This window comes from Hippoglossus stenolepis, chromosome 18 (genome assembly GCF_022539355.2).
Source record: "Hippoglossus stenolepis isolate QCI-W04-F060 chromosome 18, HSTE1.2, whole genome shotgun sequence".
NCBI lineage: Eukaryota > Metazoa > Chordata > Actinopteri > Pleuronectiformes > Pleuronectidae > Hippoglossus > Hippoglossus stenolepis.
Window position 1 is genome coordinate 11,485,360 of NC_061500.1, and position 25,411 is coordinate 11,510,770.

General features: G+C 41.5%; 1 protein-coding gene across 3 annotated transcripts; it reads right to left on the reverse strand.

The window, feature by feature from the left end:
* Nucleotides 1-457: 457 nt before the first annotated feature.
* gpsm1b (G protein signaling modulator 1b) lies at nucleotides 458-25,133 on the reverse strand. 3 transcript variants are annotated; one of them, XM_035184668.2, is made up of 14 exons: nucleotides 24,855-25,133; nucleotides 15,965-16,186; nucleotides 14,820-14,955; nucleotides 13,910-14,052; nucleotides 13,323-13,446; nucleotides 11,679-11,794; nucleotides 11,320-11,475; nucleotides 11,110-11,218; nucleotides 10,898-11,012; nucleotides 9,034-9,104; nucleotides 8,741-8,911; nucleotides 3,230-3,377; nucleotides 2,556-2,761; nucleotides 458-2,361 (listed from the first exon to the last, which is right to left on the reverse strand). In XM_035184668.2, the coding sequence occupies exons 1-14, from the start codon at nucleotides 24,914-24,916 to the stop codon at nucleotides 2,161-2,163; spliced, it is 1,980 nt and encodes a 659-aa protein (XP_035040559.1). In that variant the 5' UTR covers nucleotides 24,917-25,133; the 3' UTR covers nucleotides 458-2,160. The 3 variants fall into 3 exon arrangements, with proteins under 3 accessions (XP_035040559.1, XP_035040560.1, XP_035040558.1); XM_035184669.2 differs by lacking the exon at nucleotides 24,855-25,133 and adding an exon at nucleotides 19,471-19,629; XM_035184667.2 differs by lacking the exon at nucleotides 24,855-25,133 and adding an exon at nucleotides 17,222-17,886.
* Nucleotides 25,134-25,411: the final 278 nt, after the last annotated feature.

Sequence of the window (25,411 nt, forward strand, 5' to 3'; positions counted from 1 at the left end):
AAGATCGGTTAAACCAGACGGAATTGCTGCGTTTTAGGGGGCGCAGTTAGGCCATTTTGCCACGCCCATTTTGAATTACCCCAGAATACGTACATTTTCATCAGGCCTGACGACTGACGAGTTTGGTGAGTTTGAGTATTTTCCAGCCGTCAAAAATGTGATTAATTTTCCTGAATAATAAAACGAAAAGCAATAGGGCCTTCACACTTTTAGGTGTTCGGGCCCTAATCACTGCCCAGTAGTTGTACACTTCCTGGTAAAAAATTGAGGAGGCAAACTTGAGATACCATGTTCACAAGGCAACATATGGGCTTAGTTAGGTCACGGTGGCCTTGACCTATGACCTTTGACCACCAAATTCTAATCAGCTCGAGCGTGAGTCCAACTGAACACTTCTACCAAATTTGTTGTTTGTTGGCGGCGCAGAGGCACAACTTCACAAAAACGGAGACCAACAAAACATCTGTAACATTTTATTAAAAGCATGAAAGGACATATTCACGTCCTCGAAAAGGAACATAAATACAAAATATATTTATATGTACAAATTATGGCAGAGACAAACAGAAGCGTACCGAGTACTTTCTAAAAATGTTAATTCACAAAAACCAGAAAGGAGGACATATTAAATGTATCTCCCAATGTGTCGTTTATCAAAGAGAGGTGAATCAAATGATGCGTTCTGGTTCAGAACTCAGCAACTCTAAAAGGATTGAGGTACAAAAATTAGTTAAGCAATAATTCTGGATAAAAAGATTAAATTTGTTTTGCTCTGTACATTCAATTTAGAAATGTTATGCAGTTTTTACGTCACTTGCTTTCATAACAACAAATGGATAGAAAGGAAAATCGACTACCTCATTTTGCCTATGCTGCTGCTGCTGCAAAAAGTATCTCTAAATTACAAGGTAGAAGTTTGCAAAACCTTGCAGCTGAAACCAGATGAGAGTTTTCACAGTTGTCGTACCTGGAGCAGAATATTAGCGTTACAGTGCGGCCCTGCAAATATTCAGGAAAGGAAATGTCCTTCATCCCCAACACTCTGTAGCTCAACAGAAGTAATACAACATTCTGACCACAGGGAGGCACTGTACCAGCACCACAAACTAGAACTCAATAATGTTCATGGCATTAGCACCCACCTTATGCATCAGTTTTTATTTCTATGTTAGTTAATGATGAAAATAATAATAATGGCAGTAAGTAGTAGTCTGTTATCAGATGTTCAGAACAGTTTGGACATCACTATTTTGTTTTAAACGAGTAGAGATACGAACCGGACGTTGAATTATCGCACAACTCTAAATCTTAAAATCTATGAAATAAGCAACTTCTTTCAATCATTTGGCCAGTAACCTTGGTTACTGTATACTGTGTGAGGAGGCTGATGCATTTTAAAAAAATGCATGAATTCACATCATAGACAGCGATGTGGCTCTTAATCGAGTCCGTCTTGACTTTGTTGGCGGAAGTGAAATGTTGCATATCGATCTTGTTCACGCTGACAGAAACAGTTTGTTTTAACACTGGGAGGCCGCGTTTAATACTGTTACTGCACAAATAACACTAGTTCTCTGGGAGCACTGGGAACCGCACAAATCAAATGATAAAAGCAGCATCGATCTGAGGGACTGAATTGACACAATTTGTTAGAAATCCTCATGTTTCAGTGCAAATCTACAATTTCGTTCTCATATTTCCCTAAACTCCGCTTCCGTCATTGAATCTCTGTGATTTCCACGACTTGATAAGATACTGTATGTCCGTCATGTGCTTCTAAAAACCACAGCTGACACCAGTGAATACAATCTTGAGTCTGAAAAATGCTGATTAAGGCATTAGATTGAAGACACATTTGCACGTTTCAAACTTAACCTTGTGTTGTCTTCATTCCCTCAACCACCTTGCATCGTTTCTGCCGTCTTTCTGCTTATATTTACACACATTTAGAGCATAACACACCGAGCAACATTTCATAGGTTACCGCCTATTGCACATGGAATTTTGTCTTGTTGTTAAAAAAACATGAAAACGTGTTAGTTCAGCCTTAGGTGTTGAATGTCAGCTTGTCCTTCTTTTCGTTTTTTCTCCTGCTTTTTTTTTTTATTTAATTTTTTAACTTTCTTTGACATAGAGTTGTGCAGTGTTATTCACCGAGTCCTAGCTGGAAAACCCGCCAGGCGGCTCCGGATCAGGCGACTCGGGGTCGTCCTGGTCGTCTGAGGGCAGCTGGACGCGCTGCTCGTCCATACGCTTGGCCTGCACCCTCTGGATCAGACTGAAGAAGTCTTCGTCGGGCACCGTGGGCGCGTGGGGGCCGGCTTCTGGCGGGGAGCATCGCTGGTCATCAATCCTGGAGGACTGTGGGCAGAAAGATCAATACATTTAGGGAGCGGAGTGAAAAATGTGACATAACACTACCGAGTCCATGTTTGACTTCGACTTAAGACCCAATGTTTCCATGACAACCTTCTCCAAAGTCTATATAGCTAATAATAAAGAATATACGAGGATCAAAAACTTGAGTTCTTCTCATATGCGAGTGGTGTTCTCACCTGGCACTTGATAAGCATGTTGAAGAAGTCGTCGCTGGGCTCCTGATGATCTCCCTCGCCCACCAGGTGTCCCAGGTTGTTATGGGTAATCCTCAGGCCCGGGAGGTTACCAAGATTTACCCGCTGGTCGTCGAGGCGGCGGCTCTGGGAGCTGGCGATCAAATCGAACAGCTCCTCAGTCTGGGGGGAGGTGGTAAATGCAGGATCTAAGAGGAGAGGGAGGAGCCCAGTTAGTGAAAATCATAGCCTGACAAAAAAATGACCCCACAGTTCATGGGTTATGTTGGTTTCAAGTCTTCTTCAAACCAGCACGATGTTCATTTTGTAAATTCTGGTCCCATTTTGAGTATAATAGACAATAAAATGCGATATGCATTGCGGCATGGATACCATGTGATTGAAAGCTAGTACCATCCAATGGGTAGAGGTCGCAGATGTCGGTGGGCGTGTAGTTTCCCTAAACTCTCAGTCAGCCCCCCCCTGCTCCTCCCAATACCTTACTTCTGGTTTCAAAATACTAAAATGGCGCCGGCCAAAATTCCAAACTCAAGGCTTCAAAACGGCACATAACAATTGGTGACATCACAGGGATTTCCACATGGTGCAAATGAGTTCACGTAACTAAAATTCAAAATTAATTCTAAGTGTTTAACTAAAATTAAAGCTCCACTGACCTATCATGTCGTTCAGCGCGGCGTTCTCAGCATCTTCGCCGTTCTGTGCCTCATCAAGGTGGCAGCGCTGGTCATCCATGCGGCTGCTCTGGAACTTGCTGAGGAGGTCAAAGAAGCAGTCTTCATCGGAGGGGTCACGGCCCAACTTCTAAAAAGGAAATCAAAAACAACAACAGGTGAACAGAGCCGTCTTTGCGACCATCTTGAAACCCTGTCATTACCTCCTGTTGGTTAGCAGGTTGCACAAAAACTACTGAACGTATTACCACGAAACTTGGTGGAAGGATGTGGTTTGGTATCCAGATCCAGGATTTCCTTTCACTTTCTTTACACTTTCAACAGCGCCATTGATTTCTCATGGATGGATTTTGACTTATATCTGTGAGCGTGAAGAATTTGGTGCAGATCCCCCCCCCAAAAAAAAAAATCAGGATCTAGTGAATTTAAATATGGTTTCATAAGGCTACTGTTGGGCCTTGGTTAAGGTTTGTGTCCTTTGAGTGGCCTTCTTTTATCAAGCTTTTACTGTTTTCATTATCTTTAGGTCACAAAAAAACTATTCTGTGCTTCACTCTGCAGCAGGAGCCAATCCCAACTGACTTGGTTTATGAAAAAAAATAATATGGTTCACTTTTTCCTGGATGACTTAGTTATGTCGAAACTGTGCCTTTATCCAAGAAACATGATCCGCAGGTGAAATCATTAAACTCAATTCCATTATGAGTTGCATAATGAGGATCATGAAGACGGCCAGCTTGTGTGGAGGTGATTAACTCACGAGGGGACGGGCCTTCCTGGTGAGACTACCTTGACCTAGATACTGAAGCTTGGACCATATCACAGAATGTAAAAATAAACAACCCATTTACATGTAAGTAAAAAGGGATCACGTGGTGGTAACCTGGAAAATCAGGTGGAAATATCAAGAGATGAAGCTGTAGCTGCTTTTTAGTATGATAGGGTTGTGTGGTTTTTCCATCAGAGCTAAATGAGCGAAGTCAATGTTATCTTTTAAATCACTCCTCATACCTTCTGTTTATATTTTTCACGTTTTGTTGTTCTTAGATTGACTGTGTGCTCTGTAAAATATGTTATATAATAATAATAATAATAATAATAATAATAATAATAATAATAATAAAAGTGTCACTTAACATAAAATGCTTCCTTTATTTTTAACTTCCACACATGAGCAGGGAAGTTGTTAAACTCCAGCTGTTGGTTTCAGAATCAGTTGGCAGAGCCCGTAATGTGCGTGTAACTCTAATTAATGATCAGCTGATCAATTATTCAATCACTGTCAAGCCAAGTCATTAAAGTCCACTTTGTGTTAGTGATGCTCTCACCCACTGTCACAGTCTAAATTATTGTTTTGCAGCTTTGCAACTGAAGGGGATAATTCTTTTATCAACAATGATTTGGATTTTATTTTTAAAAAATTATGTTCGACCAAGTATTCTGGCAATCAGGTGGTCAGGTCTTGTGATGCCGACGGACAAAACTGCCAACAGAGATCAGATAGCAGCAAAAACAATAAAATATAAAAAACAAGCTTTCCACTGCATCGTGAATTAAATAATGTTCAATAATACAACAGCAGTTTGAATTTTATACTTCATCCAACTTATCCTACAAATGTCAAAGGCTTCTCTTAGAAATCCCTGAGGTCTGTTCCAAGGACCGGGTTTAGTCTCTGGAAAACTGCAGAGTAAAAACTGGAATATCCTCAAATCTGGAACATGAACCGTTGACAACAGAAGATAAGCTGTGGCCAGAACATTTCAAAATAATCAATAAAATCCCCCAAAAATTCTTCAATCAATCAGTTACAATAAAGCAGCGTTTGCAAAAATTTAAAGAAAATGCCAAACAAGTCTTAGAATCAATAACTAAACAAAAAACAATAGAATAAATTTCTTAGATTCCCTCCCAATTATTTTAAACTAATAGTTGCGCAACAGTATCACAGGATGGTTGACAGTGAAATGTTATGAATATAGTTTTATAACGGATGACGTGTCTTCTCGTGCATTTAAATTTATTTAGTCCCTCTTCAGCTTCACGTATTCCACAAAACATCTTACACCTCGGTGATAACAAACAAAACCCACGACACTGTGCTGCAGAGTTGCACAGAAGCAGCAGAGGTCGTGACAGGCTGATCCTCATTAAAAAGACTTTCTGACGATACTGTCCCTCCCGACCACGCCTCAACAAACTGACCCAAATAACAATGAGACTATATTAACTCCTTAAAGTGGTAAAATGTGTACGACCAAAACAAAAGAAGATTTGACAGCAACTAGTTGAAAAATTGAAAACCACTTTGCCTAGAGCAAACTGCGCAGCAGGTCGGTGTCAGCAGACTCCTGATATCAGGCAGCAGAATCTCTGCTTCTCCACGGCTACGTTTTCTATTACAAAAATCCCACCATGGTTCAACATACATTTTACTTATTTAAACAGTGAAATACCTCTCGACGCAACACACTGTTACTCCACAGTGTCAAACATCTACGGGAGAAAAGTTAGTAACCTCCAGTGTCCTTTGCACCGTCTTGTTATTCAAGCTGTAAAACGTAATTGAATCATCTTACCAGCGGCACTTTGTCTTTGTCCTCTATCTTTCCGACTCGCTATCTCTCTCTCTCTCTCTCCGAGCTCTCTCTCTCTCTCTCCGAGCTCTCTTTTCCCCCTCGCTCTGTCCGCACACACACCTCGCTCACACTCCCCCCGTCTCCCCCTACTGTCTCCCACCACTTTACATCACTCTCTCTCCCTCTCTCTCTCTGCTCGCCTGCTGTACTCAACTCCCTCCCTCCAATTTCCTCTCCTTGTCTATCCCTCTATTTCTTCCTCCTTTTAATCTCTACCATCCCCTCACTCCTCCTCTCCCTCTCTCTCTCTCTCCCTCTGCGGCTCTACTGCAGGCCATTTTTGTCCCGTCCCGTTCACTGTGGGAAAACAACTCATTATGGGAAGCAAATGAGAGGGGGTGGGGGGGGCTGACCCTGTGGGGAGGATGGCGGTTCTGTGATCAAGGTCACATTATCAGGAGAGAGCTGCTGGTGGTGGGCGAAGGGGAGCACTGGGGTGTAAAGATGGCTCCATCGATGAGTAAACTGCACGCCAGCATCGGCCGCCAGCGAGAGACGGTGGCGCCGCATTAGAAAGGCGACGCTGTGGTTTTTATTTATTTGGATCAGGTGTGACTTATAGCAGTTGGGTCCTTGTCCCCCCCACGGCCTCCGTGCAGATCAACTCACTTCCCTTTTCTGCATTGTCCAATTAATCAAGTAGGCCAGAGGGAGAGAACGAGGGGGAGAGGAACACGTGATAATGAGAGAGCGAAAAGAGGCAGGAAGACAGTGACAGAAGAAATGATGTTGTGTGTATGTGTGTTTCACAGCTACAGTTCTGTGAGGTGATGCCATCATGGATGACAAAGGAAGTAATAAGAAATCTATTTGCCGTGTTTGACATCACAAATGTGTCTGGAATTGAAAAGCTCCCTCACCTCGCTGTCTTGCCAGTGTTGCATCTTGCACGATACAGAGAAGAAAGAAGAAAAATAAAAAATAAATCGCTGTTGTATTTTCCTCTCAAGATGTGAAAAACAACATTACAAATCTAGGGTAGTCTGAATTTTTTTTTTTTTTTTTTTTTAAATTCTACAAAGTCTACACTGCCAAGATAAAGAAGAAATTAGCATGTTCATCCAGGTTTCATGTTTCCATCACTGCTGATTGGAGCCAGAGCCGATAAAAAACAAATTTGACCAGGGACTGAACGATGATTGTCTCCATTCCCACAGCAGACAAAAGCCAGATATTAGTGTGTGTAAGTGGGTTTTTTAACCAATGGAAAAGAGGCTTTGGGAAAAACCCGCTAACTTCACTTTTAAGCCATTTTTAAGTTGACAAAACTTGACAACATAAAGTAAATAAAACGAAAATAAAAATGCTAGATTGTGAACATAACTTAATCACGATCAAACCTAATCCTCATTTGATGGTTCCACAAAGTTGGTTTACCATTTATTTTTAAAATATATTTGGATTACATCTATTTACATTGAAGATACAGTAAATCCTAATGTCATCCCAAGGTGGATTTCTCTCTGACTTATAGCTTTTGGGAAGAGCAGCCAAAGTTCACAGACCCACAGCTACTTTTAGAAAATTGGCAGAGAAAAAAAAAAAAAAAAGCGTATCCTTCAATTTCCCCTGTGTCCCCCTGTGATGAACTATCATCATGCAGCCCAGTAATGTTCTCTCTCTTCTAGGACATCAGCCTCCTGATTACAACAATTAGCTTTGTCACAGAAACAGCCATTAGATGCTGTGGGCAACGCTGAATATCAGGGATATAACAGCTGTGAAACCACATCTTCATTAAGAATCTAGTTCACAGCGAAGGGATCACCGTTGGGCATTTAATAAGATACCTACATAGCCGACATCTTACACAAGCTCATGGGAAATTAAAGGAAACGGTCCCAATTTAAACTCTGTCTAATTTTTTTCCTCGCGATTTCTTCAATGCAGAAGCCCTGAAGACGAGTCAGAGAGGGGACGAAGAACAGAGAAAGTAGAAAAGGGAATTCAGCAGTCGGCGTGTCAGATCCCCTCGATAACATCTCCCGTATTTTCTCAGGTGGGCTCTCATGGCTCAAGGATAAATGGCTGGAATATCTTAGATTTAAAATTAATTATTATTATTGCAGATGTTGGTGCGCTGCTTCAGATTTGAGGCACGCAATTTAATTAGAGCTTGTGCAGTGTTTTTCTGTCATAAGCAAATAACACTGTGCTGTGTATCTGAAATAATATGCAATAGCTCATTAGAAAGGCTGTATATGAAGAGGGATGAGACGTCTCCACTTCCTCCCACTGTCCAGAAAAGAAGCCAAAACAACCAGAATACAAACGCTACCATCTTGCGCATTTGGAGCCAGAGTCTGCGCAGTAGGTCCCACGGATACATGCGCTCAACGAAGAGTCAGTCAGTTTCACTGCATTTTTACAGCATCAAATAGATGATTTAAACCGAACTTACCAGAAAAATTAACAGAAGTACAAACATCAGTGTGATAAGGACTACCTAAAATGAGTTAAACCATCTTTGAACAAAAAATGTCAACGCGTACTTTGACTTTGGTCCATTTCCCATAGGTTAACATGGAGGAGGCAGGGTTTATGACCTATACTGCAGCCAGCCACAAGGAGGCGATCTAGACGCTTTGCCATTTGTTATCTTTATGTAGATCTTGTATGATGCATATAAGCCTGAAAGGTTAATAATTACAACGCTAAAGCCAAAAATAGAGGTTTAAAGGGATATGAAAATATATTCCTTGAGGGATGAGGAGATTGATCTCACACTCTTATCTGTACGAATAATATGAAGCTACTGTGAGAAGTGGGTTAGCTTAGCATAAAGATTGGAAAGGGGGGGGGGGAAATCAGAGCGCGCAATGCATCGCAATAATAAACAAAAACAGCCACTCACTGGCACTGGAGGCGGAACTTGCACAGTGATGTCGTCAGAGTCCAGCGGAGAGTCCAACCACGGCCTTTCGTCCGACGACTGACTGTCGGGGTAGCCTTTCCTTTTGCCGGGCTGTGACAGCTGACTCTTGGATCTCCTGGGTATACTCTCCAAGTCTTGGTTCTCACCGTTCTGCAGTAAAAAGGACACATTGTTTTCCGTGAGGGACCGATGGCGGTTTGGTGGAGCGGTGTGGGGATCACACGATACACACACAGCTCGCGCCGGACTGAAATATGAGGGAGAGAAATCACCTTGTCTGAAGAGTACTTCCACAGCTCTACACTGTCCATGCTGTTTCTCTTGGTGAATTTGGGTCTTGCTCCTAATGAAAAAAAAAATAGATACGTAATTAAACATTTAAATATCCCACAGCTTTAGAATCTGTCATAGACTTTATTCTAAATTTGTTCCACTTGCTGATTCGAGCATGCAAGGGGCTCTTTGTTTGTCCTCTTTTTTTCTGCAGCGGTCTGTAATGTCAGTAGTGGTCCTGTGACGTGCGCGCAGACTGTGAGGTTTAGGGAGACAAGCGAGCAAACAATCTGAATAAGAGTCTGTTTGCCAGCCTTGCACCAGGGAGGGATATGTGGGCCATTGGTGTGAGTTTCTGCCTGGAGAAGGGTTCATGAAAGCAAACATCACACAAAAGCCAGGCTGACTGCAGAGATAAAGACCGTTCAGCTCCTCCACGCTTTCGTTATGCGAGTTCTCTCAATTATGTGAGTGAGTGGATCGTTTGAGGTCCATTTATAATAATCTGCTTTATTTGAGGATAAATAGTTGAAAATAGACTGTGTCTCTATGTTGCTTTGAAAATGTGAAAACCCCTTGGCTCTTGGTCACATTTAGTGGACTCAGTCAAAACACAACATGTGTTAGGTCATTCTCACTTTAAGTCAGCTTCACATGACCTATAGCTATGAACACGAACAGTATTCTCAGTAATCAAGACAACACACCAAATACAGAGTTCAATAGATCAGAATCTAAAATTATTATTTATCATCAATAGTTTTAAAGTGACAATTATTTTTATTATTCATTTTAAGTTTATTTAAATCCCAATGATTAAACCCCTGGGTTTAACTTGAAATTAAACCCATTAGCCATTGTTTTGTGACTGACACACACACACACACACACACACACACACACACACACACACACACACACACACACACACACACACACACACACACACACACACACACACACACACACACACACACACACACACACACACACACACACACACACACACGATTAAGGAAACTGAGTAACTCGCTTCCATGGCGGTTAAGAAATCGAGTCACATGAAACACTGACGCAGAGGAAAACAGTGGCTGAGTATATGGGTAATTCCACCTTCAGAGTAAGAGCGGCATGTGATTCTTTTGTTTACTTGTTTGACTGAACATTTTTCATTGTGCCAAAATCTACAGCTGAATAAATCACAAGGAGAAACACAACCACAAAGGTCATCACAGAATTCAATCTGAAGTAAATTGTTGGAATCTGCTGAATGTGACCAGATTAAAGTTTACATTATGACCATATAAGGGTCTAAACATCATTTGTACTGTACCATGATTAAAGAGCAAATTCTAATTTTATTTAAGTCAATTGCACAATAGTTATAATTAATACAACTTAAGAACAAGGACCTTCACTCTGATATATGTAAATTAAACTGAATGATTGCATATCTCATTATCTGAACAACTTAAATGAGTGGGAACAGTATTGCAATGTTTCAATGACAAAATAAATAAGTGGTATTAAGTCATTCCATTTATAACATCCACTAGGTGTACATGACAAAGATTTTTTAAGTATCTCTTAAATCAAACTCTCCGTGATTTATTATATTCATTTGTATACACTCCTGTTTAAAGGAAAAGTTCCACATTTTGAGAGATATGCTTATTTTTGTTTGGCAGAGAGTTCAATTAGGATATCAATACCACTCTTACTTCTATCCTTAAAATACAAAGCTACAGCCAGCTAGCTTAGCATTACGACTGGGAATAGTTAAAGCTTGGCTCTGTCCAAAGGTGATCTGCCAGCACCTCACTTATAAAATACAAATAAGGTAGAAAGAACTTGAAGTGTTACCTTGCATCTCAAACTCGGAGCTGGAGGGCGAGAGGTCGCTCTCATTGACGCCCAGAACCTCCATCAGCTGCTCCACGTTCATCCTGGCTGTCAGTTCCCCATTCCTGTCTCCAATCTGAGGGAGAAATACAAAGACGGGGACGAGGATTAAACTAATTAGTTCAAATACAAGAAGACTTAACTTTTAACTTTTAACGAATACTGTGTCATACCTCCTTCGAGATGTCCAGGTGCTTTCGTGCATAGTGAAGAGCTTGTTTGTGGTTCGCTAAAGACACGTATGCATTCCCCAGACTCCAGCAGGCACGGCCTTCACCGACCCTATTAAACCACAAACACACATATACACATTCAAAAAACTATTCCTCCGCTTATGCATGCGAGTGTGTGCCTGCATTAGATGTAGTTTACACGAACTCTACCTGTCAGTCAGCTCCTGGGCGATATACAGGTGTTTCAGGTGGTAGTCTATGGCCTTCTCATACTCCTGCAGAAGAGTGTAGGTGTTTCCCAGGCTGTAGCAGGCCTGAGCCTCCATCACCTGGTCCCTCAGCTGCCTGGACAGCTGCAAAGTTTTCCTGAAGGAAAAGAAAAATTATGGTAAAGAGGGAAATGAAGGGAGGTTTTGTAGATGAAGACAAAGTCTTCAAAGTTTTTTTCTTTCTTGTGTTTTAAGAGTTCAAATAATGCATCAGAATCATTTATATTCCCATATAGTCTCATTTTCTCTTTTGCATTTCATCCAACCTCCACTAGATGTCACACTGCCCTCTTTCCTCACCTGTAGTACTCTGTGGCTGTGTTGAACTGGCCCAGGAAGATCAGGGCATTCCCCAGGTTACTGTACGCCCGCCGCTCTGCTGCCTTGTCCCCAAATTCTTTGGCAATGGATAATCGCTGTGAATGACACAGCAGCGAGGGTCAAGTCAAACCACAACAGCACAATATATGTATATTAAAAAAACAGGTAAGTTCAACCAAATCACGTCATTTTACTTTTCTTAAGACTTTTCTTTAGACCCAGTGTACAAGCACAGGCTGTTACGCAAGTTCATGCTGTGAGCTCTGCTGAGCACATCATTTCATCACCAGAGGTGCTGCTGCAGCAGTGGTGCATCAAATCAGCCCCTCTGCTTTGGAAGCAGCATGCTCTCCTCTGTTGCACACTGATAGATCTGTGATGGGGCAACGAGAGCGCCTTCTCCCATGAGCAAACAAGTGGTTTACAAAGGAGAGTGACAGGAAACACATGCGGGGAAGCCTGAAGCCATTCTTACCAATGATTCACCAGAAACCAATTTCCTCCTTTTTTTCCTTTCTACCAGGGGCTATCAATCTCTGCACACAGTGTGATGGTACAGCACGAGATGGATCAGGATCCACTTACAAACTCAGGGAGGTGAGAAACATGGTAGAGGTAGCAGCGCCTGCTGTCTTGTATTAGCACTGCACTAGGAAATAACACATATTTTGATGAAACACTATGTTGTATTCACACTCTATCCCTGTCCTTGCATTCACTGCATAGCTGGCAGCGAGCACAAGGACAGTTATTCTCTTATGTAGTTTGCATAAAAATGGATTCAGTGAAATGAAAGTAATCAACACTTTCTATACAAGAGGTCAGTTCCTCCTTCTCTCTGGAAACTGAATATTTTGCATGTAGAATCTTATCTAGCTTTCTCAACATGGAGCAAATACATTCAGTTTGCTAATTCACTGAGTGTAGTCATCTTTATAAAGGGGTTATCTTCTTATTACTATGAAATATGCGACACTGATGCTGCACATCTTCATCATCAAATAAACACTTAGGACTTGGTCTGTCATAAAGGATAAAGCTCAACTTTTGATCACAAACACAATCCTCCATCTTTGATCACAAAGTGATTTGACTAAGTCATAACCTCCTGTTACTTAGTGGTAGTTATCACTAATTCAATTCAGTGGGAACCACTTCTGGGCTGCATATGACAGAAGTGAATGAAGAGAGTGGACAGGATGATGAATGACACAAGGCAAATTAATATGTGATGCTGTGGCTGCAGGGACGACACTCAAAACATTCATGGCCAAGAGGTTGATACAAACTTGTTCAGTATTGTGATATTAAGTTTAAGATTCAATTATCTTTTATTCATATTTTGTATTCATCAAAACATTAATAAAAGATAATTGAAAGCAATTCCCCTCTGATCAAGTCCATTTTATACACATTCTGCTGCAGATAATAACACAGCATCTTCAAAGTCACTGAACAGCTGCAAGATGAACAACCTTGTGTCACTTATAAAAGTTAGGGTGCTGTTCTGCTGACACAGTGTCCCCGTTCTGTTCTGGCACATTAACAAGGCTGATAAATCACACGGGGGGATGCTGTAGAGACACGAACACGATGCTGGTGAACATTGTGCGGGTTTCTCACCTGCCGATGGAACTTGATCGCTTCGACAAAGTTCCCCAGCAGGTAGTGGGTGTTTCCCAGGTTCCCGTAGGCTCTCCCCTGAGCAGCTCGGTCTCCAAGTTCTTTCACCAGGCACAAGTTCATCCTGCAGAGGAATTTACATACCACTTAAGTAGCTGAATGTAAATGATAAGTAGTATCTTAAATATATGGAGTCAATGTACTTGTTCTACAGATAATCATGCTGTCATTGGAAAGCAATCTAAATGGCAAATTCATGTTCTGCATATGAAAATGCAAGATTTTAGAGAATAGAACGGCTCATTTTAGGTTGTGAAATTGTGAAAATGCTGCAGCCAAAGCTTGGACCAAAATAGAATTACAAATTTGAGCAAATTTGCAGGTAAATTAAGAGAAAACTCAAATCCAGATGTGGTGGGCAGTCACAGACGTATTGAGGAACAGCTGAATAACCACCAAAGGTGAGTCAAAGTAGTAACCCTTACCTATTTAACTGATAATTCATAGAATGCAGTGAAACTCTATTTTCCATGCTGCTTCTGTGATTTTCTGTTGTGCACATTCTCGACACTGTCAACTATACATACTCATAAAATCCAGTGGCCCTTTGCAGTGTGTCTCTGACTTCAGCAGGCAGGTCCCCCGGTTCCTGGGTGCAGCCCCATAACTGCTGTTTGCCCTTTGCATGAAACACATTTCCTATGTTGTACAGAGCTCGGGCTTCTCCAACCTACAGCCAGAAAATATAGAGATAAGGAAAAGAAAGATTAAAGTTAGTCGGGTTGGACAGATTTCCAGCTTTGTCATGAATCGTTTCTTGTGCAGTGTAACAGCCAAGATCGATCGAAGGCTCCTGACAGGCCGTCGGATGGTCGGGTGAATTTCTGACAGAAACTTTGGTCAGTCGTCTTCATGCTCTCGCACCGTCGAATCGATCCCCGAACTCAGCGCCTTTTTTCTCACTTTGCCTGTGTGATATGGTAATCAAAGTGAAACCAGAACACGGCGACTTGACACATCATCCGGACAGAAAACAGAGAGGCCGGGCTGGTCGAGCTAAAGCAACAGCAAACCTGCCTGATGGATGTTTCTTCCTCTTTCTATCATGTCCCGACATACCGGAGAGAAATGTCGTCACCTCTTTTTGGACGGCAGTACAATTCACCCTCTCTACAATTATGAAAGAAAGAAATTTCGACTTCTTTTTCTTTGACGAGAGTTTGACTGGTCCGGAGGGGCCGACAGATACATACGGTGTGAGCAATCAGGTTGTTTCTTGATGGTCGGACCGAGCAGCACAACAATCATGAGCTTTGGTTTTCAATTGCCAACGATTTACTCGAACAGTGTCAGTTGGAATCTAACAATATTTCTAAAACTGCACAGTGTACGTCCAGCTTAAGGAGCAGATAAACATACAAAGGTCTCAATGTATTGGTGCGTCTGAAGAGCTTTTAAGGACATGCTATTGAAAGGAAATAAAAACCTGCATGTTACCTTGTCCCCCTGCTCTTGAGAAATATCCAAATGTCTCTGACAGCAAACAACAGCCTCATCGTAGCGCCCCAACACTTTCAACGTGTTCCCGAGGTTCCCACTGGCTTTTCCTTCTCCGATCCTGTCTCCTATTGTTCTGAGAAAGCAAACGAAGACACACTGGGTGTTAGGTAACAAAGACCACAGTCATTTAGTTAAACAGTAGCCATTAAGAAGAGATGCTGTGTAGCATTATTTTTAATTGGTGGCTCACTTCCCGAGGACCAGGTCCCAGTGGCCCTGGTGAGACCATAACTTAACAAGATAAATCTCCCCCGGGTCTTTAATCACTTCCCTGCTGAAACACCAGCTGCACTCACTGCAGGGGAGCAGATTACTTATATGAGCTTAATACCCAGCTGCTCCTTGTTGACTCTTACTATATGAAAGTCCCCTCACTTTTCTTGGAATATTCATCGTCTGAATCAAAACAAAATTAAATCAGCTGATGATCCTTTATGCATTTGATACATTACATCAAATCTGTTGGAGACAGTGACCTGGTTCTTCCACGTCTGACAACATCTATATATCAAAGAGTAGAAGAGTCATAAATACATAATTCAGGCAAAGGCAAACCTCTCTTTCTATTTATCTCTTATTATTTATCATTGATTATTGTATCAGAACACAACTTAGAATTTTAGTTAATTTAATTGTTGCAGCTCATTTGTTCTAAACTATATTGGTTTATTAGCTGATGACTCAAAAACATATTAAACTGAAAATCCATAATTTTCAATATAAAATCTGTTCAACTTGACAAAAAAAAAGCACCTTCACATTAGAGGTGATATTAATTCTATTTCATCTGAGATAAATTTGTGTAGTAAGTTTTGTATGGGATTCATCTGGTTTGGTTTGCTGGAATAAATAAATACATCTTTTTACTTTTCTTTCACGCCTGGGACTTAAAACAGATAAATATTATAGAGGGTGAACAAATAATAGAAACTCAAGCCTCTATTACCTGATTTTTATGTTTTTTTATGAATATATCTCATCTGATATAGCAGTATTGGAATTTTTTGTCTTTAATAGCAGTGTTGGCAGCGGCCCCCAAAATTCAACATCAGTCAGGCTCAATTAAAGGGTGCACAACTTGCCTGGCCAAGGTCAGGTCATGTCTGTGGTACTCCAGGGCTTTGCCATACTCCTTGAGGTAGAAGTAAGCATTGCCCAGCTGGCTGTAGATGGCACTGAGGGTCTTCAGGTCTTCTGTGCCGACCTGAACGGCTGCCTCAAAGAACGCTGTCCCGCCTTTAAAGTCTCCAGCCTTGCACAGCCGCTCTCCTTCCAAGGCCAACTCCAGGCAAGAGGCCTCCATCCTAAATGTTGCATAAACAAACAGGTAACTATTGTTAACACACGAGCATGGTCAGTGATGTCAGTGATATGGCCCCTTAGTATTGAGGCAGTGCAACTTCTTCTCAGGCCAAGGCACAAATTGGCAGTATCACCATGACAACAAGGTCCAGCCATATCCGTGGACTGTTGCCTTAGCAACTGAGTTTAAGCTCTAAGATGAGCACCTTGAAAAACGTGATCCACTTTTCATTCATTACTGCTCATATGAGCCTGATCTTTTACATGCAATCCTTGACGCATTTATAAAGACAGTTTTTTTCTTTGCGTATAAAGCCGATGATGCCTTACAACATTTTCTGACAGTAAGAGACTAAAAGTAATGTCATATTTTATACTATGTATGGTGAATGCTTTCTATGACTTGGATAAAAGAGGAAACCAACATGGTAAAAGAGATGTCAAATTTGTGTCAATTGACAAGTTTCTTCTTATAACATATTAATCAAATTATAGCAATCAAATTATAGCAGTATAAAATAAGTGTGGTATTGTGTAGCATGTACCAAATATTCATGAATCTAAATATTGATGCATCTAGTCAGATTGGATGTATCTGTCCCAAAGTGAGCGCAGTCACAACCAGTGCAATAAGGGGTTTCATCAGTGAGTTGTATCCAGAACTATACTGTACATCCCAGATTAATTGCATAATCCAGGATAAACTGAAGACCAGCCAATCTGGTTGCAGCTCCAAATTCCAGATAAGGTACTAGAATGTATAGCTAAGCAAGGATTATCCTCGAATCTAAATCAGTTTTTACAAAAGTCACCATTAAAAAAGGAATTGCAAGGAGATGCTCACCACAACGATGTTTGTATTCTATAGTCATGTAAAAATGAAATGTACTTCTGGCTTCCAGCTTGCCAAAAATTGGACTGTCACTAATGCCAAAACGATTCATTGTAACTGATAATAGTAATTTACCAGAGTAGTTACCATTTGTCACTAGGTTTGCAAAACCAAGCGACAAGATGAACACAGTTCTGGGCAGTACCTGTGCTTTTGCTTGGTTCGCACTCTGTCCACATACACCTGAAGCTCCAAGTGTAAAGGCTTTAGCATGGCCTGAGGTCGGGGTCCCCGGTGGACGAGTCGACATGTCGCGCTCTCTGCCCCGGTCAGAGGGCAGGGCGCAAATGCCATGAGGGTTAACAGGCAAGAGCTACGTCGAAAACCCTACACAGAGATTGCAGTCCGTTCAAGTAGTACACTTACCACTTAAAATACAATGAGACTATGAGTGATATGATATATATAGATGGGATTTCCAGCTACAAAAACAGGTCCATATGAAGTCAGTATTGTCCACTGAATAACTCCAGTAGAATCTACAATGTCAGCAACATTGTAGCAAACCTGGAAGAATTCCAGCTGAAAGCTCTACACGCAGTCCGAGAACAGCCAAGAATCACATCTGCTTTTCAAGTCCAGTCCTCGAGAACGTTCCAGAAAACCAAATGTTGGACCCTCTGCTCTCCAAGCCGAGACAGTCAGGAGGGGATTGTAGAAAATTCCACAAAAGACCAGATCCAGTTTCAAATGTTTTTCTAAGCAAAAACATGTTGGTCAAGAGTCTACAAAGGGCAGGTTTCACATATCCAAGTGGACTTCATGAAAAAGGTTGAGATGTTCAGTTCTTCGCCCCCAAGAAGAAGTGTTCTCTCATTTGACCCTCGTCAACTTGGGGGGGGGGGGAAACCAGTGACGACAAAGTGAGTGCAATTCATCTAAGCTTGACCAATGCCCCAATGAGAGACAGAGGGGAAGGATGCGAGACAGAAAGAGCGGATCGCTAATCCAGTGACCTGCAACTCGTTGCTGGAGACCACACAGCGCAGTGAGCGGCCCAGACTAATCCAACTCTCTGCTGACACCGGCAGAAACTTCAGTAGGTCACCGGCCAGGGCTAATAAGACTGTGAGTGAAGGGGATGCCAGGATATGAATGAAAACACTAGACTTGTACTGATGTTTATCAATTGTTTTAACTAAAATCTCAAATAAACATTATGATATTCTCAGTTGAACAACTGAATATGGAAACGAAACTTACACAAGTTTAAAAAAAAACTGTTCTTTTCACTACAAAATAATCAAACACGAGTCAGTACCCTCAGACACACCCTTAGATAAGTATGCGTAAACAGGCGACATCTGTCTGTACACGTTCGTTTCGCCCATGTTTGTGCACGTCTTCTGAAAGTTAACAGATATGGACAAAAGAGAAGAAATGGAGTAGTACCACAAGAAAATCGTGGGGGGCAGTTTCGCCGATAGTTCAGGCGAGACATCCATAAAACACAAGGAAGAAATTTCACCATCCACATGTTGCAAAGTATTTCATTTCCTCACGGACCACCGCCATGTACAACGTGGCCGCTTTAGCCTCATTCCTAAGAGGTAGATAATCACAACCTTCTCCACCATCACCATGTTTGTTTTGTTAGAAACTCTCGACTCTGTTCTTCCCTCTAGTGGATGCATTGCTTAACAACCATGACAAATACAGGACGCATGGAAATATATGGGCAGTGACGGTTACGTTGTTTTAAAAACAAATGTGTCTTGTTAACGGCAGCATAAATGAGCCTTTAGAGCAGGACAGGACTTTTTTTCCACGTCAGACATTCAACTTGTTATGAGCAGAAAAAGCCCATGTGCTAAATATAACATCAACAACAACAACTGCTTTTGTCCTATTCAAGTGTCCCAGTGAGCCGTGTCGGTAACGGGACCCTGGAACTAAAGCGGCTAAATGGAATTCAGCCATCATTAATTTTATGATTCATGGCAGTGCTTTTGTTTCTGGTCTACTCGAAACAAAGGTAATGCAGTGACGCCTAAGAAACCACAGACTGACACCATAGGATGTAGCCATGCATACCCTCATTGAGCTAGAAACATAGTTTGACCCTGTGTTACTCACCACAGGAGTATCTAACACAGAGTTCTTCCTTCTCTCCCTATGTATATGAAATGTTACACTGTGGTACAAATATATATTGTGAGAGTACATCTCCCAAATATTCAGTTGAAAAACTTTCAATGGATTAAAACTAACCAGATAGATGTTGTTGGCTGTCCTGGCAAAGTCTGAACTAACCACATTTATACCTGACACATGATGGTACCTCATGTATAATCATAAATGATGATAATTATAAATACTACCAACAATTCAGCTCATTAAAATATAAGACAGCCCACAATGACGTTATACAGACATTTTAAAAAGGAAACTTACCTGAAGGACAAAAGGTCTGATGCAAGACGAAGCTGCCGTCATATCACTCTAGAACTACTGCCACTACAACAGCTCAGTTTTAACCAGTGGCTCTTTGAGCGCAATAAACATCTAAAATAAAAAGTTCAGTATCCAAAAGGTGAAATGAAACGTCCAAACTGCCTTCATCATAACGAATGATGCGATGTGATGAGTGCTGTTGTGGGGGAAAACACATCCAGGCCCTGGGGCAAAAGCACTCCAAACATCTTTTGGCAATAACATCGCTCTGTAAAGGCGGACAGAGGTGGTTACCAGGGTAGAAAACAGTCAATAAAAATGTGCAAGGTCGTGTCCTCTGTATTAAATAAATGGATTTAACAGCAGCAGTCTGGATTTTTATGGGGGGAGACTCTACAGCTCTGAGAACCCTCAGCCAGAATGAAACGGGGGGGACTACAGGATGGAGGTCGACTACAAAAGAAGATGAAATATTTCACTCACAACAAGTCTAAAAACTTCAGTCAACTGTAGACGCAGAGGCTTTGGAAATATATCAATGCAGTGTCTTCAGGGAAAGTTGAGGCAAGTAGCTACGGGGGTGTTGTGACCAGACAAAGGGCAGCAGATGTCCAGGTGCAGACGGTGATGTTAACTACCACAAAGTTGTAAATCCTTGAGTTTTCATGGTTTGTGGAAAATGGGTGTAGCCTTAAAAAGGCCTGGCCACTTGGTTAAGGAACTTCAGCTGTGCAGTTGTAAAGTCAGAGGCAAATATATCACACCTTATCTAGGTCAAAATCGGTAAATGAAAAGTACAGCTTGATGGCTAGCCTGACCGTTAAACGACAGACGGAACAAGGATAAAAGACTGAGAAAGAGGCCTTTACGGACTTGTCAGAAAAAAAATAGGACAAGAAATAAAAGACCAACAAGGGATTTGTCTTTTTGAGAGATGGTTTTCACAAAGTGACTTTCATTCTTGTCATCTTTGTGGTTGGCAGAAGAATGGATCTGTGCAGTGTGGTCTGCCTTTTCTCTCCTCTGATTACCACTCTAATTGGTCTGTTTGAGAGACACTCATCCCATAATAGCCTGCCTGTGGTCTGAGAGATTCAGTCTCCCAGTGCTGTTGCCATGGCAGCAGAGCGCACATGTAATATATTGGTCAGGTTTCAGGGAGGAAGTTACAGAGGTGAAACTGAGGTTTGTGTGTGAGCCAAACTGCGCAAGGTCTCAGGTTCGCCCTTTCACTGGGAAAAAGAACAAGGTGAACCATATTTCACAATGCACCTTCTACCTCTTGTATCACTCTTTTCTTTGGTCTTTGTGAATTCATATCCATTCTGTCCGCCTTCTTACCATGACAGTGCAACAACATTGAATAATATTCAAACAATCAGCATTTGTACCAACAGTCTAAAACAACCTTTTTCTAGGTCTAGATTCATTCATATGTGATCAAAACTGTGTCTCAACGAGCTTAGCATGCCCATGACCGGAACTGCACAAAATCAGAATACAGTAAGTCTCTAGTTTATGTTTCCAGCTGTACTTCATTGAGCCTCTGCAAAAATACATTTACTGCAAATGTTTGTCATTCCAACCCATCACCAATGGACCAAACAGAGTTTTCTCCGTCTTAGAGATAGGGTGAGGAGCTTGGACATCCGGGGGGAATCTGGAAGTCAAACCGCTTCTCCTTCCCAGCAAAAGGGGATAGTTGAGGCACACACAACTGGGAGAAGACCCAGGGGTCGACCCAGAAATCTCTGGAGGGATTACATATCCCATCTGGCCTGAGCAGGCCAGCAGGAAAGCATTGCTGGGGAGAGGGATGTCTGGAATACCCTACTTGACTGGGTACCTCTGCGACTTGAGCTCGAATACGTGGGAGACAATTGAGGGTGTTTCACGCTCTCCATCAAACCACAGTGTTTCAACATGTCACAATGAAAGTGCGTCTGAAAGTGCGTTTTTAGGAAGCAGTCCTTTGGATTCACCTCAGAAAGTACAAGTTAATAAGTACAGGTCAACTCCAGATTACTGTCAAATATGGTTAAATATGGAGTAGGACAATCCATAAAGGCAACTAAAATATATGGTGCAATAATTAATGCTCATATATGAAAACACAACATGAATTTAATTCTATATAAGATAAGTTCAGTTAAGTTTTTGTTAATGGAGCTTTTATTTGATCCATAGATCCTTGTTGCAAATTCTGTTCCCATGAGTCCTGGCTTAGCTAAGAAACTCTGCACACTAATCCAGCCATAATTACAGAGTGCCGCGGCTCGTTGTCACGGAAACCAAAGAGAAACTCTCTAGGAATGTTTTTTTCCTCTTGCAGTGCACGGCTCTTCCAGCTAGAGCAGAGCTTTCTCCGGCTTCCTTCTTTTGTCTGATTCTGCTGTAAAACTGCTTTTTCATTCTGCACGATTCTGTTTCCCTGAGCTCACAAAACTTGCTGTCAGTGTGTGATATTAACTGAGCAGTATCATCAACTGTGGACCAAGAATAAGCAGAGATTTTTTATTTTTAAGTTACAATATCACATTAGATTTTCAGGAATGAAATCGATTGTATTTTTTTTTTATTTGGTGGCCGGATTTCAAGATTCCCTGCATAAATGATGTCATATTTACAATATTCTGCATTATTTTCATAAGCATTCATTTCAAAGATCTACGATGTAGTCTCTGAAGAGCATGACAATGATTCTTATATATCCTTTCAGAATAAGGTGACATTTAAAGACACCTCCACTTAGGCACATGATGTGTAAATAAGGACATGAAACTGTTGTTGCTTTTAGTCAGTACGAGGGTGACGGTATAATCTTAAACAGTTGTGGGCACTGATCATCAACCACTGTGCAAGACTGCAAAGAATAAGCAATGTGATGCCACTTCAGATAAGTAATGACATCTCAGCAACAACTCACAGACCAAACTTTCTGGAGGTCTTGATTATATTATAAACTAACTTTGATGAAAATGTAACCAATTTCAAAACATATATATATATTTGAAATTCAACCTGACTTTTGTAATCACTCTGAACACTGTTAATCTTTAAATCTCATACTGCTAAGACAAATATGGATAAGGTGGATAAGAGCTTTAAAACGATATGGGACCATTTCAATGTGACATACAAGGACAATATGGCCAGAGTCCCCCGAAAAATTTAAAACTTGGTTAGCCGCTATTCTCCTTATGATCCCAGATACATGAAATTTCAGTTTCATGGGTTTATCATGTGACCAAATCAGCATAACAAATTTCTAAACAAAAAGGTATTTTAGATAGATCAATATTTCCATTAACCACACTGAGCCTGACAAACACATAGGTTGCGTCCTCCCAACATGACTACAGGAGCTGTTTGGTGACAAAGACCCCACACGTAATACATATATCCACAACCCTCATGGTGGAAAAGGTCATGTATTGACTTTATCTGTTTGTAAAATAGAGGGAGAGCAATCACACCGGGTAGATCTGACCATATGACCGTGAGCAGCACTGTGACGCACTCTTTGTATTTATCTTTGTGTGTGTTCAAGTGTGTGTTTGTGTGTCTGTGTTTGTTCAAGTGTGTGTGTGTGTGTGTGTGTGTGTGTGTGTGTGTGTGTGTGTGTGTGTGTGTGTGTGTGTGTGTGTGTGTGTGTGTGTGTGTCAGGACGTGACAACCTTGCAGGGCTTATGAATGTCACTGTGCAGGTCAACAGTTAGAAACAGCCCCAGCAGCTCATTATGGTTCCACTCAATAAAGACAGTGACAGTCTGTAAAGTCTAAAAGTTCGTCAGTTAAATATGTGACTACATTACAATAAAGTACATTACAGTTTTAACACAATTACCTTATTGTTTTTGCATAGTCCATCGGTGATATGACTGATTCAACAACACTTGATTGAAAACAAAAACGTGGATGCCCCTGATCAGCTCAGTGTTATAAGAGATAAGCAATTTTCAAAATGTCAAAATATAAAGCAGTGACGCATCAAGTTTTACCATTGGCCAGGAAACACATGACATGATTGGTAGGGTGACACATTAAATGAGATTAATCGATCAACTGATTAGTCGCTCAACAGAAAATTAAAAAGGAACCTTTTTGATCTTGTCAATTTTGGCTTTTCAAAAGTGAGACTTTGACAATTTGCATTGCCATTTATGGGATATTATTATTATTAGATTATCTTTGGTTGAATAATATGATTATTCTGAGCTTTATTGTTATTCCTGAAGTTATGGGGAAACTTTTGATTTGTTTGTAAATGATCAAAAATGAAAATAATAATAGTTGCTTACCTGGTAATAAGAAGTATAAACATAATGCCTTAAATGTAATGGTTGTCTATGATGATGTCTAGGATATGTAAAGAGCATTGTTAAATGTTTAATATGAATAAAATGTATTGTCATTATTGTTATTGATATTATGTTTTGTCAAAACTGAATAATCACAATCTTTGTGTTGGATCGTCCTCAGATGGGACTTCCATTGACAGACAGTGTGAAGCTCGGGTTAAAACTGTTTGACAACATGCAAATATACAGACAGTGACACAAGATGAGACAGACAATGTGCAAATGAGAGGGAACGTGGTCATCACATATTCACCGAGTATGAAAAACATGTGTCGAACTGCTACCGACCACATGCACCTAATATGCCTCAGGTTTCAATAGAACTATGTAACTGCACTAAAATGTGTTTGAACCATCTCAGGTGTGCAAAACCTTTACACTGTATATATTCTGTTTACATTGTACATACTACTTTCTATTGTGTTTTTATTGTATTTAATTAATATCAATGAGCGTATATTGTCACTGTGCACTCTTGCTGCTGGTAAATTTCCCCATAGTTGGACTAATAAAGGATTATCTTATCTTTTCATCTATTATTATATCTTATCTTTCAGACTCGGGGCATCTGTGCATCTTGTGTTCACTGCTCTATAAAATCTGAGCCATGTGCACTGTCAAATGTTGTCCAACCTGTGCATGCACATGCACATGCACATGCACACACTGTATCTTCCTCCTACGTGCACATTTTATGAGGCTCCTCTCAGTCTGGCACATTCCAGCCGCAGCAGCTCTATGACCCGGGCCAGGAATGAGGCTTGGATCCGGGCTCTGGCTGCAGCTGTGACCGGCTCCTGGGCTTTAATAATAATGTAAAAAAAATAAAAATCACAGGGAGCTGGCTGGTCAACCCCCCCCCCTCTCCTGCCTGACTCCTCCTTCCGAGGAGAACAGGAGCTGGCTGGTATAACCCTCCTCTTCTTCTCCTATTCAGCCGCTCCCTGTTGTTGTGTCTCCCCCTAACAGACCCAGCACCCTGACCCCCTGTCACCCACCCCCCTCCGGTCCTCCGCTTCCTACCTGGAGTGCAGCCTCTTACTGGCCAGATCCTGGTCCACACCGTTAGCAGCCGACTGAGCCATAGCCCCGCTGCTCAGCTGCCTTCCTCCCGCTGCGGAGCCTCCTCTTCCCGGTGACTTCCTCCACAGGCAGCTCCCACTTTCCTCCTTCTCCTCTGCTGCGTCTCTCCCTCTGTCTCCTCTTCTTCTTCCTCACCTTTCTTCTTCCTCTCCCTCACTCTTCCTCTCCCTCACTCTGCAGCAGCGATGGCAGCCGCTCAGGAAGTGAGGAAGTGAGGTGTCAGGCTGAAGACACCATAAAAGCACGAGGCCCCGCCCCCTCAGCGTAACGTCACGGGCACAGGGCGTTCCTTATGAGTGTGTGTGTGTGTGTGTGTGTGTGTGTGTGTGTGTGTGTGTGTGTGTGTGTGTGTGTGTGTGTGTGTGTGTGGTGGCGAACGAGGCCAAAGTGTGTTTACACCTTCATCAACTCACTTCATCTACACACACGCTGTGTCTTCTCCTGCAAGTCTGATGCTCTGTGAGTCTGAAACATAAGATAAGATAAGATAAGATAAG

What these genes read in the sequence shown, in the direction of transcription:
- gpsm1b (XM_035184667.2), bottom strand. Translation starts at nt 17,370, where the DNA reads ATGGCATTTGCGCCCTGCCCTCTGACCGGGGCAGAGAGCGCGACATGT. An exon ending in ACAGCCACAGAGTACTACAG is followed by an intron (nt 11,476 to 11,678) that starts GTGAGGAAAGAG and finishes CTTTTCCTTCAG; the next exon opens with GAAAACTTTGCAGCTGTCCA. An exon ending in CTCCGAGTTTGAGATGCAAG is followed by an intron (nt 9,105 to 10,897) that starts GTAACACTTCAA and finishes TTTTTTCATTAG; the next exon opens with GAGCAAGACCCAAATTCACC.